The 20,456-nt window shown below is 36.2% G+C and overlaps 1 protein-coding gene across 3 annotated transcripts in view; it reads right to left on the bottom strand.

Annotated features, from left to right (window-relative positions):
* The window catches only part of unm_sa1614 (un-named sa1614), a 94,464-nt gene that overhangs the window by 44,868 nt on the left and 29,140 nt on the right, over positions 1–20,456 (bottom strand). For all 3 annotated transcript variants that reach the window (XM_036559292.1, XM_036559293.1, XM_036559291.1), the window contains exons 6-9: positions 19,026–19,155; positions 16,619–16,704; positions 12,551–12,626; positions 3,178–3,264 (exon numbers count right to left, since the gene is read on the bottom strand). In XM_036559292.1, the coding sequence (XP_036415185.1) occupies positions 3,178–3,264; positions 12,551–12,626; positions 16,619–16,704; positions 19,026–19,155 (379 nt within the window). The remainder of the gene's footprint in view (positions 1–3,177; positions 3,265–12,550; positions 12,627–16,618; positions 16,705–19,025; positions 19,156–20,456) is intronic.

Genomic DNA, 20,456 nt, shown 5'->3' on the forward strand with positions numbered 1-20,456 from the left:
ACTAGATTCAAACATGACTGTATGAGCAGGCAAAGAAGCACTAATATATCATGTTATATTACAAATGATTAACATAGCCTACCATTAATAATGATGATGATAATAATAATAATAACAATAATAAGTTCATATACACCGACCAGACCCTTTATTAGGCGCACCTCCTTGTATCTACACTCACTGCACTTACCAGGTGCACTTTGTAGTTCTACAAATCCAGACTGTCCATCTGTTTCTGTGCATAATTTGTTACATCTCTTGACTCTGTTCTGCAATGGTCAGAGCAGGTATTACTTGGGTGGTGGATCATTCTCAGCACTGACTCTGACGTAGTGGTGACACGTTAGTGTGTGTTGTGCTGGGACGAATGGATCAGACACAGCAGTGCTTCTGGACTTTTTATACACCTCAGTGTCACTGCTGGACCGAGAACAGTCCACCAACCAAAAATATCCAGCCAGCAGAGGACTAGAGGATGACCAACACAAACTGTGCAGCAACAGATGTTGTATCTGACTTCACACCTACAAGGTGGACCAACAAGGTAGGAGCATGTGGACAGTTAGTGGACACAGTGTTTAAAAACACTGCTGTGTCTGCTCCACTCATACCAGCACAACACACGCCAACATGCCATTTTCACAGTGCTGGGAATGATCCACCACCCAAATAATACCTGCTCTGTGGTGGTCCAGTGGGGGTCCTGGCCATTGAAGAACAGGGTGAAAGGGATCTAACATGTTAGACCTAAGTATGCAGAGAAACAGATGGACTGTAGTCAGTAAGTGTACAACTACAAAATGCATGATAAGTGGAGCTGATAAAATGGATAATGAGTGTAGATACAAGGAGGTGCACTCAGTGAAGTGGCCAGTCGGTATATACATCATATAAAAAATTAGGAAAAAGTGCTCCACACTGCTTTCTACATAAAACTGTAAAAACAGAAGTGTATAGTAGAGCTGGCCCGAACAGCCTTTTTACAGGCTTTAATTACTCATTGGTAAACCTGAACAAATATTTTAATACTCATTTTCAAAATAACCTTTTTTTAACTAAAAACAACAAAATTTTATGTTTCATTATTAGCAGCAATTTTAAGTATATCTGCTACTGCAGTTCAAAATATATTCAGTAAGCAGCAACGGTGTAATAACAGTAGGCTGAGGCCTGCAATCCACGACTGTAACCTTCTCATTCATATACAGCTCTTGTAAGTCATCTGTATCACTTTCACTGCGTTCATGAGTCACTTTATCTAGACGCTAAAGGTGTAATGAATTACAATTATTGTCACTATCACAGAGCTTTATTTTACTTCATTGTAGTTTGTTGTGTTTGTGTATTTTATTAAGTCATTTAATTTGGCTAGTTTGCCCTTTTTATCATGAAAAGCAGCTGTGAGGGCCACACACTGCACAAGCTACACCAGAGCCTGGTGGTACTTGGATAAGTATCATTATATTTACAAATCTAAGATAAGTAATCGTGATTGTCAGGCCTCCATGGTATACCAACCTCTTATTGCATCTTATAGTCGCATAGTTTAAAGTACTTAAGTGGAAAGCGGTGCGTTCTAGTGACAAGAAGGTCTGGCATGAATTTATGATGCAATAGACTAAATTACCTATTATTTTAATTATTTTTAACATTTTCCATATGTTAATAATAACTATTATATCTGAAGGTCCTTGCTAATAATATGTATTGCAGTTTAGGCTACAATTACTTACAAATACTAAATAAGAACTGAAAACTAATATAACGAACGAGTACTTAAGTATTCAAATTATTCGGACCAGTCCTAGTGTATGGCAAAAAAGGAAAACAACATGTGTGTTTAATAAAAGTCGAAAATCATGAGCACACTAAACAATCAGACTGGTAACAATGATATACATACGTCTAAGGACATAAGTAGCACAAACACAGCACTGCATGCAAATCCATAAATGTAAACTTACTCTTCTAGACTGATTGCATTGAGAAAAAAACATCATGTTAGTACCGCATTAAATACTAATTCTGAACACTGTATGTCCAAAAGTATCCAGACACTATTTCAAAATAGTGAATTCAGCTGCTTTAAGTTGCACCCATGCTGACACAGGCATTCAGTTTCATGCATACAGCTTGCATAATTTCCATAGAAAAGCTTTGCCAATTGAATAGGAGGCTATGCAGCCGCACATGAGCCTAAGGTCACCATTTCCAATGTCAAATGTCAGCTAGTGTGGTATAAAGTGCCCCCAGCACTGGGCTGTGGCAAAGTGAAACAGCATTCCCTGGAGTGCTGGAGCTCTAACCGATATCTTTGGGATGAGTTTGAGTGCTGTTTGTGATCAAAAACTAACCATCCAACATCTATACCTGGTCTCACTAATGCTCTTGTGGCTCAATACAATTAAATCCTCACAGCAATGTTCCAACATCTAGTGGTGATATATTAGTCTTAAACGCACAGTAACATAAACAGCCTGTTTAATTTTAAGGGATAAAGAGATGTTGGAAAATGTGCCAATATTAGCCTTTAGCCATTTCAGATGCTTTATAACCTGTCGGATACAATGTTTTGTAAGTATATTTATACACACTAATAATGAAGCTCTACCAAAGACCTATGATTAACACGTTGGTGACTTACAAACGTGTAGTAACACAAATGTCACTATTAATTATAAAGTCTTTTAATGGATAATGACCTGAGCATAATTATAAAGCAGTTATAAAACACATGAACAATTATAAAACATTACAAACATTTGAAATGCCATCACTGAGTGCTTCAAGTAAAGTGACTGGTATTCTTGGTTATTCACATTTGAATATTAAATGCACTATTTGTCTGTCAGTGTGTGCCCTATAATATACTGTATTTCTTTTATTATTCCAGGATCACCTGGGAGAGCTTCCCTGGCTTGCAAGGCTAGTTAGGTGCCACTTATGAATTACAGTAAAATTTGGACACACATAAAATTTGGTTTTATAAAATCCTATAGCTAATCTGTAAAGCTAGATTTCAAGAATTACTGTATAAAATCAAGACAACAACTGAAAATCCAGAATGGGGATAGTTTTTTACGTTTGTGTCTGTGGTGAAGGGAGAGGGTGGGCTCCAACTTCAGAAACCAAAATGACATCATTGTCGGTATTGTGCATATGAGTGTGAGAGATTACCTCTTTAAGCTCAGGTTGTAGGGCAGGTTTCAGCTGGTCCCGCAGAGAACAGAGTTGCCTCTTCTCTTCATCCTGCCTGTGCTTAATCTACACAAACACAAACACAGAGTGTACACACACATTCTTGTAAATGCATGTTAGACATTAGAGATTTTCACAGGCTTAAAACCGAAGACCAACCTCTATCTGCAGAGCCTGCTCTATCTAAGAAGCGACTTAAGCAGCTTAGGGCCCCATGGCTACAGGGGGCCCTGTAACAGCAACTTCTGGGTTGTTACACTATTATGTTGTGTAAGACGCTCAAATAAGGATAAAAAATAAAAATAAAAACAAACATACGCATGTGGAACCTTAAAATGGAACACAAGATGAGGTGAAAAAGCCAAAAATTAAGGTTCTACACCATTTTTATGAAGCTTTTATTCAGACAAACAAGAAATAGTCGATCTGGAGAACCTGCAATGAGAATTTAATCACCAGTACTACTCAAACTAGCCAGATCACCAGTTCGCTAATGTTATGTAAACAAAGTTAAGATTATTAAATTTATTTATTTAAGACTATATGTAAGATGTAGATGTATAAATCCACAGTAATAGTAGTCCTGTTTGGATCGACATCACAGTAATGTAATAACAAAACCAGGTAATAGATAAGGCGTCCCCATTTTAAATTGTTCTTAAATTTTTTGACAACCTGGAGACAAGGCTAACAGCTAAAATGGGCCTTGATTTTACCCAATTTCTTAATCCTCAAGTTCACGACTACTGAAATGCCATTGTTCGGAAGTGTGGTGCCCATGGAATAATGCTGCCGCAAATGTCCGCACAATACTTTTCAATCTGGGCTATTTGGGGTAATTTGGGGAACTTACACAGATCCTTTATCCTGTAAGAATCGTCCAGTCAAATCACGCACAAATTACATTACTGGACCTCCACTAGTACGACTAATCCATCTTGAATAGAACTTGAAGTCCATGAAGGAGCATAATCAAAAATGTTACTAAACATAGTAAATCAAAACAATAGCTTAAAGCCTCTGAAGAAAATTATTTGAATCATTTAAAGTGTAGCTCTGGAGGGAGCATGAACATGTGGGGCCCCTAAAAAATCCTGCTTAGGGCCCCCAAAATGCTAGAGCCAGCACTACGTATCTGTGGCTTTGAGACTCGACTCAAACTCGACCTCACTGATACTGCTAAACTTGAAACCAGAACCTGCTCGCACACACTAACAGAAATGCATTATTGCAGACACCATTTCAGGTGACACCTTTTTCCAACTTTCTCAAACATGTTTCTTTTCACTGTTGTTGATGGAGAAACTTCCTCACTGAAAAGCACTTCTCTAGCCTGTGCAGTGCACTCCATTGTTTTTAAATCGCAAGTTTAAGTTGAAAAACTATCAACCATTGCTCTGAGCCTCACCGTCATATTTTCATCACATCTGACCAATAAATATGAAGATGTCTTTTCTCTAGCTACCAACATGAAGAAAAAGCTGAAAGTTTTTGTTGTTTTCGACCACCTGGAACTCAACATTCTATTCATCCAAAATCTATTTATTATCAAATTTATGTAACAAATTGTGGTAACACTTTATTCTAAGGTCTGCTTTTTAATCATTACTAATCTATGAGCAGATGATTACCCTGACAATAGAAACATACCATTTGTAAGCAAGCATTATAAATGTGGTATAAATATATTTAAAAGGTGTTCTGTGAGGTAGTTATTAACTGTTTGTTCAATAGTGAGTTAATGTTAATTAATTGTAATCTTAATTTAATGTTGTGTTGTTGTGTTTGTATGTCTTGTTAATAAGAACTCATAAACAACTGACTAATTACATTGATCTACAATAACATTGTTATTGTAAATTGAATTGTAATTTGCTGTAACATGACTGTGTTCAACTGTCTGCAATTTATGAAACGTGGCCATTTTCTAGCATGTTCTGTCAGACTGCTGTTACATGTTTACCTATTTGTCAGTCAAATGCCTCCTAAGCCTTCCTTCTCCTTTTTAAGTAAGAGAAGTAGCATGTCTCGTATTGAAAAGGTATCGCCTAAACGATCCCTTACAGAGCTTTGCTTTGTTACTAAGCACTTTTATTGTCAGAAAATGTTATGCTGAGATAAACTGGTTCATATACACTAGACCAACAGTAATTAATATCAGCATATTTTATGAAACTGCTGATCATAACAGGCTGAGAATAGCATTCACCCTCCTCTGATCAGTTAACTGCTAAGCTATAATTCCTCTTGTTACTGCTGCTACTGCAAAAACACTCAACACACTTTGGATGAGCTCAATAAGCAAGCGTATAAAGATTCACTGTGGCCTTTTCATCAATCCAATAAATCCTTCTCATCATCCATGGTGGTACGGTGACTGATGAACTATTGAACTTCATTACCATTTTTGTTCATGGGCATGTTCCACCCGGCTTGACAGTTTTCTATTCCAATCTATTGTTTTCGGCTCATATTGAAAGTCTTTTATTCCACCTGAAAGGTTTAAGTGCTGATGAGTGCTTACATCACAACAAGGGATTAAAATATGTAGGCTTTAGCGTAATTCCCAAGGTAGGACTTTTAGATGTTGATGGGGAGTCAATTCCAAAAGAGTCAATTCTTCGAATCATATTTTTTGTTCAGGGGCATGTTCACCCTCTCCTAAAACTCCAGCTATCACAAACACAGCTACAGACTAGGGATGAGTCAGAATGTTTAAATATTCAAATAATCAAAATAAAAAAAATTGTACTGCTGCTGTTAGAGCAAAACCTTGTATCTCCATTTTTGCCTTTTTCAGGTTTTGGGATGATTTGTAAATGCATGTTGCCCTTTACATTGTGTGTAAATTTCATGATGAATGGACTAAAAGAAATGGCCCATAAATACTTGGAAAAAAGTGTGCTAACAGTGACTTAGATTAAAACAGAAGTATGAATTTTCCATCTTCTGTTATCTTTCTGGAGATGCAAGGTTTTGTTCAAGAAAATAATGAATCAGGATTTTCAAAACGCAAGTAAGCCTCTGTCGACTCTGTGTTTTTTTGTTGCAATTGGCTCAAGGTACATTTTGACGGAAGCATGTTGACCTTGAGTGGTGTGAGTTTGTTTACCAGCTTTATGACATGCCAAAGCTGCTCACTAGTCACTGTCAAAAAACTGCACTGCTCTGTACCCTAACTCATGCACAGAGAACCAAACTTTTCATTTTCGTCATGATTACAGTTAAAATAAACAAGGATTCAAAATGGTACAAGGAACAAAAAAACACAAGTAAACCATATTTTTTCACAGAACACTGGTAAACAGCATGAAGCAGAAGTTGGCTTCTTTTTTGCCAGCTTTTTATTCCAGTTTTCAGTTCTACCTTAAATGGTGCTGGAGTTACATTCTTGTGGCGGGACAACATTTAAGGTAAAACTTTAAATCTGGTTAACTGGCTAATTATGGTAGAATTATGAATACAGTAAGGATTTTCTCAGTACATCACTCCTAGTTTCCCACTGAAGTTCAAGCTACCTTTAGCAGCCTCATTATGCTGAGTATGTAAAATTATGTGAATTGTGAATGTGTTAAAACATATATTAATCAAATAATCGGTAACAATACACAAAAAATGGGTAAACTATGTTTAGGACAGTTTAATCTCATCTATACATTAAGTGGAATCAAGGAGTCTAGAAAACCTGGAGTCATGCATCACTACTTTTAGCAAGTGTTCCTTTTCAGTTTTTTCAAAGAATAACATCAAACATAGTTCTGTTCAATATACTCAAACCTACTCTATGTTTTTGCTATGATTGAAAGAAGTAGCATTACTCAGGAAAAAAATGCTAAAATATGGCCATTCACTGCTGCTAGTCACCAAGCAACATTTAACTGATGAAGATATGATGACAGTAATGGATAATTTACTTTCGTCCTCGGAAGACGTCTTATACTAAGTTCTTTTTGAAGGTGTTTGGAGCACAACCGACATTACAAAATATTCTTCCATATGCTGTGGGCACATAACACGTTTCCACCAGAGAGGTCTCCAAATCCCCAAATCTTACATAGTGCAGCTTTAAGTTACTGTATATCGACAAAGAAAACACGCTCATTTGTTTTATAAACATACTGTAAAGTTAGTTGTTCCCAAACATGTACCGAATGTGCTCTTCTGTACATCTGACATTAAGGACATTAAGTAACTATTCTTGATATTCAACATTAACGCTGCCTAAAACGAACACTCTATTCATCTCAGGTCAAATGCGCAAAGACTCATTCAGCCTGATTTGTGGCCTGCTGTGAAAAGCAGAGTGCTGATTCTTTTTTCTGATAGTGGGAGTGGAAGCCTCTAACCTTGATGCTTCGTGATCAGAACAATTTCAGCTAAGTCACATTTGCCTTCCACATGCACAGTAAACTAGCTTAAAAGTACAGCATGAATCAGACTGACTTGGTCACCTTGATCACTGACTCTTACCACCAGCTTTCTATCGTGCTCTTGTCTTGCATATAACATAATGACATAACATTTTTTATGCTCTTTTTAGATTATTTTCTGCATCATGTATTTTACAAACCCAATTTCAAAAACAGTGGGATAGGAGGAAAAATGTAAATAAAATGGCAGCAATGATTTGCAAATCATTTTTGACATGTATTCAACTGAAAACAGTATAAAAACTTTTGTTTTTTGTATATATACCTTTTTTCCAAATTTGATACCTGCAATACATTCCAAAAAGTTGAGAAAGGGGCATGTTTACCACTGCGTTACATCACCTTTATGTTCAGCAATCTTTTGGGAACTGAGGACACCAATTGTAGTAGTTGTGAAAGTGGATTTGTTCTCATTCTTGCTTGCAAGGGATGTCTTTGAAAAAACCCCTCAGCATTAATGGTGCCTTCACAAATGTAGTGGTTACCCACCAACACACCCCCACACCAAGACAGACACTGGTTTTTGAACGCTGCAAAGGTAAGCACTGAAATGGTCCTTTCCTCTTTGGCCTGGGCAACAAGACATTCAATATTTTCAAAAACAATTTGATAGGCGAACCAACCACAGCACAGGTTTCCACTCTGTACCAGTACATCTCAGGTAAGCTTTAGCCCAGATAAGTTAGCGGTGTTTCTGGGTGTTGTTGCTTTGCATAGTAGAGTCTTAACTTGCATTTGTAGATGTAATAAAATGTGTTTACTGACATGGATTTTCCAAAGTATTCCTGAGCCCTTGTGGTTATATTCATTATAGAAGCATATTTGTTTTTAATGCAGTGCCGTCTGAGGGATCGACGGTCACAGGCATTTAGCATTGTTTTTTGGCCTTGTCCTTTATGCACATTTCTACAAATTCTCTATAACATTTAATAATGTTATGGACTGTAGATTGTGAAATCTCTAATTCCTTACAATACTGCATTGAAAAACATTGCTCTTAAAATGCTGTCAATCATTACAGCATCACCTGTTACCTATTCATCTGTTTACCTGTGGAAAGTCCCAAAACAGGTGTTTGATCATTCAATAAACTTACTAGTCTCGCACTGGCCCTGTTGTGCCCACAACAAATTTGGAATTAGTTTATATTAACAAACATTGATAAAGTTGATAAAAGTAAAAAATTTAATATCTATTCTTTGTGTTGTTTTCAATTAAATACCTGTAAAACAGAAATCACTACTTTCTGTTTTATTTGTATTTTACCTATTATTCCAACTGTTTTAGAATTTGTATACATCCTCATAGTCATAATAAAACACTTAATATCTCCAAAATGGTAGTCATGTGATTTTTTTTTTATTTATTTTGCACCATGAAACATTCCTTGTACATCTTGTACTTGGCCAATATATACAGTCACGTCCAAAAATATTTGAACGTTGACAAAGTTGTTATTATTTTAGCTGTCTACCACAGTATACTGGAGTATTTACATGCAAATCAGGTAAACAGTGTAGGAATTACAACCATTTTCATACACAGCCCTTAATTTTTAGAGGCCCAAAAGTAACTGAACAAACTAACAATCATAAATTAAATTGTCATTTTTCATACTTTGTAGCAACTCCTGAACCCATTCACATCATCAAACACTGGGTTTCTTCCCTTGTGATGCTCTGCCAGGCCTTTACTGCATCTGTCTTTAATTCCTGTTTGTTATTGGGTTGTTTTACCTTCAGTTTCGCCTTAGTAAGTGAAACGCATGATCAACGGAACTGAGGTCAGGTGATCGGCATTGCAGAACGTTCCACTTCTTTGCCTAAAACCTCTTTGGGCTGCTTTTGGAGTATGCTTCAGGTTGTTGCCCATCTGCTCTGTGAAGAGCAGTCAAATGAGTTGTAAAGCATTTGGCTAAATCTGAGCACATAATGTAGCCCTATTCACTTCAGAAGTCATCCTACTGCTTTTGTCAATAAATATAAGGGAAACAGTTCTATAGGCAGCCACACATGCCCAATCCATAACACAATCTCCACCATGCTTGATAGATGAGGTGGCATGCCATGGATCATGAGCAGTTCTTTCCCTTCTCCATATTCTTCTCATCTTGTCATTCAGTTCATTTTTGGCTCATCTGTCCATAACATGCTGTTCCAGAATTGTTCAGGCTTTTTACGATGTTTGTTAACTCTAATCTGGTCTTCCTGTTTTTAAGGCTTACCGATGGTTTACATCTTGTGCTAAACTCTCTGTATTTACTATGGTGAAATTCTCTTGATTGTTTACTTGGACACATATAAGCCTACCTCCTGGAGGGTGTTCTTGATCTGTGATAAAATCCAATCTGTCATATAAAGTTGGGGGTTCACTATGATCTAAAAACTGCATGACATTGTATTAAGCCTATATAATAGCTCGATGACCATGAACAAATGAATGGCCTGGAGCCATTCTTCCATTAATGTGCATGGATGAATGCGGACATTTCCACCAAAATGAGCTCACACATGAAGACGCATAACTTATTAGCGTTAGCATTATCATCGCCTTTCTGTGTACATCATTGTAAAAATGAAAAAAAAAATCCTCCTTTTTTCAAACTTGACATAGTTGTGCATGCAAGTAACAAATTTTAACATATGTAATTCAGCTAACGTTAGCCTAATGCCTTCTAAGTTAGCTAGATAATCAAAAGCATTTGTGTAGGTTTGTCCCTGCATTGCTAACTAGCTTGCTGAGTTGCTTGCCTAAACATAAACAGAATACCAAACTGACAAAAAACGCTCAATTTGTGATAAACCAACTGAAACTATTACCAATGTCATATATAATACCAATAAAAATATAAAATAACAATAATACTAATAATTTGTGCATTTGGCAATCCAGTACAAAAGTTATTTTTATTATAGCCTATTATGAGAATCTTCTTGTTCTACATGTCAAGTTAAAACAATGTTCTCTGGTTGGTTATTTTGCATGTAGTCAAACAGCCCCTTCCTATCAAAGAAGGTGGTTCTTGGCCACATTAGGGGCAAAACGCACCAGAATCTGATGATTTGCAGAAGTTTAGTTTGCAAGACTAAATCAGAAATAGTCCAAAAATACACACGCACACACATTTCCTAAGCCGCTTATCCAAAAATAGTCAGATTAAATCACACCTTTTAAGTAATCTAAAATATTACATTATTAATTACAATTTCAGTCATGTAATTTGTAATCAGTACCAGATCACATTTTTAAGTAATCTACCCAACTGGTAAATGACTATCCTTGGAGAAAATCTATGAAACTTGAGAAGATCTAGATGCACCTGGCAAAGGTGACGTGAACTATGCACTGAGGGCAATGAATCAATGCTTTAAATACTGTTCCCTTTACGTAACAGTTTGCCTTTTTTGTTTTTGTTTTTTTTCCCTAATTCCCTCTCCCTTGTGCCTTGTCTTGTACCCTCATGCGGATTCTATCCATTTTCAACCTATTTAAGAGTGATTTTGATTTAGCCCAGTGAAATATAAACTCAATTTTAAAAATGAAGATGGAACATGGATGGGTTTAAATGACTGAACCTACTGGCTCAATTTGAGCTTCATTGCTAGTGGCAGCTGCAGGACAAGACGTGCTCAGAATACTGATTACTGTCACACACGAGCACACACACACACACACACACACACACGCACACACACACACACGCACACACACACACACACACACACACACCTGATGCTGTTTATCTGAATGAAAGTAGCATGTTCATCCTTTGAATTGTATGACAGATGAGGTACATTATCACTCTGAATTATTTATGGCATGGTGTCTATATGAAATGAACAGGCTTTTTTCAACATTTTTAGCGGTGCTTCGTTCAGCCATTTAATCGCATTAAACCCAGTTGGTAAGAAAGCAGATCATGCTACACCTCAGCATAAATGATCATCATAACTAGCCTTTAACTAGACTTAATGCAGACCAGCACACTTACATAATTTGATATCTCACACAGATTCAAAGTCCGATTTCCAGAAAAGCTTAAAAAAGCAAAAACAAGCTACCGCTTGCTACCATGGGGTTGTTTAAATTGCCATAGCTACACCACATCTACACGGTCCTGATCAGTCAAAGAAATGGAGGTTTTGAATTGTGGTTAAGAAATTATTAATTTGAAATTTTGGTTCATGAACACCATAACATATCTTTAGAATCACTGAGGTATTTTTCAATATTTGCAATCAAGTTTTCACACCCGTGAAATAACTGAATCCAGAAGATTCTGCACCTATGCACCATGTATTAAAAAAACATAGCTAAATTCAGTTCAGATTTCAAGCTTCAAATCAACTCTGTTGTCACAGAATCAATCCAATCATCGGGTGTATTTCAGACAGAGCAGTTAATGACATTTTAAAAAAGCTGAGTTTGCCCATGAAAAAAACAGCGTTTCCAAAAATCTCATTACTAGAGAGCGTTTTCAAAAAGCACCATTTGCAATTATCTATAATGTAATATTCATGTGGACAGAAGACCAAATGCAAAGAAAAAACTATTTTCAAAAATCTCCAGATATGCATAGATGAGGTTTAAGTATTTTGCTATGAGCACTGTTTGGAAGCTGGCAGTGCTTGAGCTTGATGGTATCTTTAGACTCCAATCTACTTACATTAGAATAAGCATAAGTTTTAAAGCAGAGTAGACAAGAATGCTCTTCTGTAAAATGCTCTGGATACCGTTTAAGACACAGAGCATCTGATGTTATAAATGTAAAAGTAAATGTAAATGTTCCATCGTACTTTCTCCTGCTGCTTTTGCTGCTGATTGCTTGGCCTGTTAACGGCAGGCCTGCAGCTGATTGTGATTTGAGCCCCTGCTGCATGGGCACTTGCAGAGAGATTTTCATCAGTGTAAAAAACACTCACAGCACTGAGTCCTCCAGTTAGAACATCAATGTACTGCTTCAGCTTCTCAGTGGCAGCCAGACACTCCTGAAAGAAACTGACAAATAAAAACTATTTAAAACCATAGTTTGACAAAAAAACACTCTGCAAACTTCATGCCTAAATCATCAATGGATAAAGTATGTTGCATAGCCAAAAACAGTACTAGAGCCATTGTGAAGCCTAATTTTTCCTTTAGTGTTGGGACTAACATGGTAAGAATGTGTTGCAGTTATTTAATTATATTCTCCTGTAATGAAGTAGTGTAACATATTACAGTTTAAATTCTTTTAATCACATTACAGATACTAACTTGATAAGAATTATGCTATAATTATGCAAAATTATTTACACGCAATGCATTTATATCATATAGTTCCTCTTTATATATTATCCATGCACGACTAATGAGAGGAAATATATGATACAAATGCACTGTGTAATTTAATTATGCTAATATGAAACAGAGGGATGAAGATGCCAATCTTTGAAGAAGAGAGAGCCCCATCTACAGCTAAACATGCCAGATTCGATTTTCATTTAGGAACAGCTCTCTAAGCTTTACATTTTATTTATAAATAAAACAGCATCAGCCATTCATCATTTTTATCTATTTACACAATAAGCCACTTATGTAATTCTAGATACTTGTTTATAAATATAAAGCATAAGGTATCATGTAAATATGGTAACTATGTCTACCTAGTTTTATGAATGAAATTTGCAAATTTTATGTAGTGCTAGTAGAGGTGGCACAATGGTATTGATATGCAAACAAAAACAGGTTTTGTAAGTGGTTTGTAAACTGTTGATTCAAATGTTGATTCGTTGGACCATCAGACACTTCTCCATTTCCCTTCTTCAGTCCATTTTAAATGAGCTCAGGCCCAGAGAAGGTGGCAGCATTTCTGGGTCCTGTTTATATATGGTTTCTTCTATGCGTTTTAGAGTTTTAACTTGCGTTTGTGGATGCAGCGATGAAGTGTTTTCATAGACAGTGTTTTTCAGAAGTGTTTCCCATGCAGTGATTTCTACAACAGAATCATGTCTGTTTTAAATGCAGTGCTGTCTGTGGGACCAAAGATCATGGTTAGCAAATACTGTTTTTTGGCCTTGTCCCTTGCATACCCATATCCCAGTTTTTTGCTATTTATGTTGAGAAATGTTGTTCTTGAACTGTTGCATTATTTGCTGACGCAGTCTTTCACAGAGTGGTGAAACCCTCCTCATCTGTACTTCTGAAAGACTCAGCCTCTCTGTGATGCTCTTTTTATACCCAATGATGTTACTGACCTGTTGCCAATTAACCACCAGGTGTTTTTTTAGCATCACACAACTTTATGAGCCTTTTGTTGCCCCCGTCCCAACTTTTTTGAAACGTGTTGTTGTCATCAAATTCAAAATGGGCATATATTTTTCAAAGAACAATAACATTTCTCAGTTTCAACATTTGATATGTTGTCTTTGTGCTATTTTCAATTAAATGTAGGGTTTAAATGACTCATTACATTTTGTTTTATTTACATTTTGCACAGCATCCCAACTTTTTTGGAAATTGTACATGAAAACAGCACAAAGAAGAGATATTTAAAATTTTCATTTTACCTTATCAACTTTACTAATTTATGTAAATACACTAATTCCAAATGCAACATGTCAGTCATGATATGGTGGTGGTATGCACACCTTTAACACTGAGGGACACATATGCATTTTGGACCAACATCTGCTGCTATCTTAGCATCTTAATGTTGGTCCCCGGCAACCTGTCGGACCAAATTTGCATCCCCGCAGGAAGTAATGAGTAAAGTAATCCATTTACATTTTGAGAGAAGTAATTAGTTACTTGTAATGGATTACTCTTTTTGAACAACTTCATCACAGTCAGCACCACTGATTTACTGTTTATGCTGTAGCCTCTCTCTTTATCTCCCCCTTTCCTTCTCTCTCTTCTCTCGTTCCAAATGAAATACAATGCAGCACAATGGCCTCGAACGAGTATGGGAGAATCTAGAGAACCACATGCATACACAACGCTCGAAGCATCAATCACATGCCCACACACAAGGCACTCTAAAACTATCCAGCAGCGCAGCCACCAAACACAACACGGGTGTCATTACTGTTATAATATTGCTGTTCATGCAAAACTTGGACTGCAGTACATGCTACTATTTACTATTTCAATACACATACAGGCCTACACTCCCCAGCCACTTTATTAGAACTCCCTTGTGGCTCCACCCTGTTGATGTACTGTTAGAGACTGTAGCCCCTCTGTTGAGGCACAATTTGCATCTCTAGTGGTCAGTTTCTAAGCACAGAGCCACTCTTGGCTGGATATTTGTGGTTGGTGGATATTTTGGACAGATAGGCTATAGACTGTGATTGTACATCTATATAGTAAATCTATAAGATAAAACTTATTCAGTGGCCAGAAAGGGGTCTCTAATGAAGTGGACAATGGGGGGAGCACATGACAGGGATTTCCTCCCCACTTTCACAGGAGTTACAAAATGAAATGTCTCTCATGTTTTAGAGGAGGTTCCTTGGTTATACTATGCATTGTTTTTCTTCAATAACTTTTGATAGAAATGTGTATGGTCTATAAAACCAAAAGCATACTGGATTTTTGGTTTTGTTGGGGCATTCACAGGAGTGGGTTCACCTCCTCTTTCACCTCTCATTGCTCACTAGAAGCTCTGATCTGATAACAGTTATGAACTACAATATTTGTATTTGGTTATATTAATGAAAAATAGCCAAGTCGATTTCCATTCTCTTGGCTACTAGTAGGGCCTGCAGAAAGAGGCTAATAAAGTGGCCAGTGTGGGAAGCACAAGGTAGGGGTTTCTAAGAGTATGGATAAGGAATGAATGGTAATATCATAAATGATCATTTAAAAAAATTCATCACTATAGTAGTATTCTTATGATGTTTTCCTTTAACGTGACACAGATCTAACGTTTTCAGAGCTGTGTGGACATGCAAATCTCATCTTTGCAAATTCGAACTGAGTCACTTTCATGTGTGGTCCTGAATCAGATACCCAGTTTGTGGCCATTCGACCTCAATGAGAATGATCAGATCAGAATTCATGTGTTTTTTTCCACTGTACATGTGTCATCATTCAGAGTTAACCTGAAGTTAGACCCAGTTAACAGTGGAACAGCAACACATCTGACCCTTTTTTGACTGTAGCCTTAAAGAGGAATTCCTCAGATTTTTTGAAATGTCTGCGTAATTCAATCATATAAACAAAGTCATTCAGAGTGGTTTGATGTGAAATGGTTCACTGTAGAGAAATTTACCAACTCTTTCTTTACAGTGGTGGTGAAACAAACCAGAGATAACAATGTAAATAAAATATAGCCCCTTTATATACTATCCCAAACTATTGGTTAACCTACTTTTTCTAAGTTTCTATATGTAATGTTGATGGTGTTAAAATAGTGGTAAAATATTTGCCTTTGCCTTATAGCCATGAATATATTTAAAAAAATACATTTTAGGCCAAAATCTTATCTCGAAACTATCATAAAACAATGTCTCAAGCACCAGGCAGCATATCCATAACTAATTCATGTAATAACTTTCTGTGAGGGAGCTTTTGGAGAAATTCAATGCTTCTGACATCTGGTTCATATCGCCATCATTGTGAACAGTTCTGACTCTATAAGTTGCTCTAGAATGACATAAAGCCACATGACATAAGACATAAAATATTTAAATGTGCCATTTGCACAGGCCATATTTTATGTTTTTCCCCCCAAAATGTTAAATTCAGCAGTAATTATGCATCAAAATGTGCAGATGTGTGTTCTCTGTAGAGAATGTGCATTTATTTTCAATCAATAAAACATTAATTTGACAAGGTTTGCCCAAACTTTTGTATACAACTGTAAATTTGATTTTTTCTGTAATACTAATCCAGATAAATCTAATCCCAGTCTTTATATTTTAAAAATATATTATATCGGAATGAATCCTGAATGTGTGGATCCCTAATCTCTACAAAAGAATAAAAATTGGAGGTGTTATGCATCTTACTTGCACTGAGAGTGGTAGTGCTTGATGAGATTCTGCAGCAGGTCCACACCTTTCTTGGTTTTTATTTCATTCACTTTGATGAGGTACTGTTTGAGAAGGAAAAATAGGTGGAAACATCCATCTCAAGTTAAATACTGAGCCACTCCAGTTAAAAAGCATTACCATTAGAATTTAAAATACAAGACCATTCTCTATTTTCCCTGCATACTGACATTCTCCATCAACTGAATTAATGAACATACAATTTGCATATACAGAGAAATGACAAATACAACACACACAGATTAGATGAATGAAACAAATCCTAATCCTAATTCACTCAGCATGTGTGTGATGCAGTGAATATAATGAGAGGCTTTAAAAGATTTTACTCCTGCAGGACACACAGAAATAATAAGGCTCTGTTACAGACACTAGGCATTGGCGGTAACTGTAAATACTGAGCTTCCTCAAGGAGAGCTCTGGAAATGGTTAATCTACCATATAAAATCACAATGTATTGCTCATTTTTATTTATTCTACTGTTAGTGTTTTTTCAAACAAAGGAATGCATGCTGTCCAGATAAATAGCTTTACACATCACTTAGAGAGAAGCCTTAACCCTTTGTAAAGTAATATAATACATACAGGTACCTACATATCGTCGCTGTCCAAAGAAAAATAAGTATCTCCATTTTTGTCATTTTTGTCAACACAAGCGACGTAACTATTTTGTAGATACATGTTTTTCCTTAGACTGTGACAATATATATAATGTGCCCCCCCCCTCCACATTTTTTCTCTCTTGAACAAATGATGGAGCCAAATGTAGTCTTGACACATTTACTAACATCTATGGTCTAATTTATTCTGAAATTTCATCCTGATGGCTGCATTCCTGGGATTTATTTTTGGGGTCAGTTTACATAATTTATTGTCATTGGAAAATAGTGATCTGTGTTTTTTTAAGTCGTATGAGAAAAATTGTTTCAAATGTATGAATACGAAGGGGCTGAGGACAGAGCAATATACTTGGTTTTAAAATTATTTTTTTTCTTTGATAATGAAACTTTGAGATCCCCACAGACACAGTATAGTATACTGCCCCAAAAATATTATTTAGTTAGACTTTCATCATAAAGACACAGCTCTGTTCACTGGAGATATCAGCTTTACCTTTACCTTTGCTGGAGGTGTGAGTTTGTATGTGAGTTTTGCAGTTCAGCAGAGTTATCTGATCTGTTCTGTCATGTCTAATAATAATATTAAGCACAAAAAACATACACACAATGTTGAATGCTATGGCTTTGTTTATATTATTCTTCTTGTTATTGTTTTTGAATAATACCGTACAAAGATTATAAATACATTAAAAAAGATTCTACATTCTGTAAACCCATATGACAAATTCACACATGATTCACAAGGGGGCCTACTTTTCCTAGGTAGGGGGGCTTCTTGTTCCAGTAGTGGAATTTCTTTTTTTGTGCTATAAAAAAGTGTCGCTTAACAGTAAATGCACATTCTTAAGGGGGGCATTTCCTCCATTAGCAAAAGTTTTAGGTAGCTGAAAAAATTAGATTGAAAAAATAATTTATTTTCTTAGAAATTCACTAATGTTACAATAAATACAAATAATACTAATACAATAAGTAGTGATTTTATGTCTGCCAATCTCTTCCATTGAAGCTTAGGTTTAGACCACTATCAGGTGGACTTGATCTACTCAAAGGTCTTTGCACAAATCTATGTATAGATACACATTATTTAATAGAACAAACAACAATGGAAGTTTGACTTTGCAATCATTTATTTAAAAAAATGAACTCAGATGTAATTTTTGTCATCAAAGTACACCCCAGCCTCAGTAACTGGTAACTGATTTAAATCTTTTCAACTTGTAGATAATCTTCCAAACACTGAAATGATTGATTTCCAATAATTTAGATATCTTTTTACACCCCTTCCCATACTCATAGGCATCTGCAATCTTATTTCTGAAGGCTTCAGAGCTCTTTTGTTCTAGGCATGAAAAAACCACACACTCCAATAATAAGGAGGAAACCAGACCAGATATCTGAGGTTTAAAAAAGACAAGTTCCTTCAAGATATTCTCTAACAGTGTTCTAATCATTAGCACTTGATTTCATTTTCTCATGTTTGAAGAGGTGATATATGTAGGAGTGTACTTTCCTTTTCCATATAAGATAAAACTGCATTACTGTTTATTTCAGTTGTATAAATGATGACAAAAATGTCACAAAAAAGTGTCACTAAATTATATTACCTTTTTTTTTTTTACATACACTACAACATAAGGGACATATGTATGAGCCCATGTTCTGACATTCTGTTTAAAAACATGTAGCTGGGTGTGCGTCTATACTGTATATGTGTGTATTAGTGTGTTATGAAGCTGATTTCTCACCTCACACATCTGTAGTTGGAACATCCTGCGTTCTTTCTCCAGCTCTTCTGCGATCTCTCCTCCACTCACTTCCGTTCTCACCATCCCATACTGCTTCGCCAGCTCACGCTTCTCTTTCTCTATCTTAGTGCTTTCGAGAGAGACAACACAACAACACATCTGACACCACAGTGGATTTAAAGGAGTAAAAGTGTACATCTATCGCTCTGTTGGAGCTGGATTAGTTTTATGTGGGCTTGTTCTGCAGTTTAAGTGATTACTGACCGGATCTGCCTGTGTAATTAGCTGTATATTGTGTATATTAGCAGTGTATTGCTTTTATTACTGCGTATCATAGTACAATGCTGAGGTGAACATCTGGGCTATGACCTCTCAACTAGGCCAAAACAACTATTTTAGCTGGCTAATAATATCGGCTGATACTGCGGTCTCTGGTTACTGTTACCAGAACCGTTATTTACTGCCTTGTTCTATATTGATGCAAGGAAAACTGTTCACTTCTGGAGGATTTAATGACTACATGCTTGTACTCCAGGCTAACAGTAACCAACTGCTCACTTCTGCTATAGCAGTGTAAGAAAAAAGTCATTTTTAGCTGTTATCTAAAACTGCTGAAGTCAGTCTAAATTCTCACCATATAAAGAGATGTCTATATTATCATTTTTCTGAGTTTGTAACTTTTAACATTGGTCACGACATTTTCAAATTGTAGGGTCTGCGAGAATTTGTGGAAATCACACAGATACATTAACCCACTAGCCAAGCAAATCCCATTCTTTACATTTGATAGTTTCCTTTTGAAAAACAAATCCAGCTCCAATCGTGTAATAGACTGTATGTTTGGTATTGTCTAATTTAACATCTATTTTTTTTACTGATAACAGTATAAATATTTTAAATATGATGGGAGGGATATTAATCTCAAACTTAATCAAACTGTTTTGTTCAAAACTGGTAAACACAAACTGCAATGTAAGCTGTAATGTACGTTTTGAAAGGAAGTTCAGTCTTTTAGTTTCAATTTGAAATATTTCCTCATCTTTTCAAATTACATGGGAAGTAAGTGTGCTGATCATAAGACTAGATATCACAGACAAATCAGCTAAAGAGGGAAGTCAAGGCACACAGGGCTTACAAGAACCTCACATGCTTTCTTCTGAAATCAAGGGTATTAATAGGGAGTTTGTCCCCCTTTGCTGAAGTAACAGCCTGTACTTTTCTGGAAAGGCTTTACAGTGGATGTTGACGTGAGTTGCATTCAGCTACATGAGCTTTAGGTCATGGACTGCTGTTGAAAAACTAGTTCTGGATAAAAACAGCACTCAAACTCATCCCAATAGTCTTGAATGGACCTTAATCACTCTAGTTTCAGACAGTGGCACTGGATATGGAGATCTTAGGCTCATTTGTGGTTGCTTCAGGGTGTTCAAT

This window comes from Colossoma macropomum, unplaced genomic scaffold (genome assembly GCF_904425465.1).
Source record: "Colossoma macropomum unplaced genomic scaffold, Colossoma_macropomum, whole genome shotgun sequence".
NCBI lineage: Eukaryota > Metazoa > Chordata > Actinopteri > Characiformes > Serrasalmidae > Colossoma > Colossoma macropomum.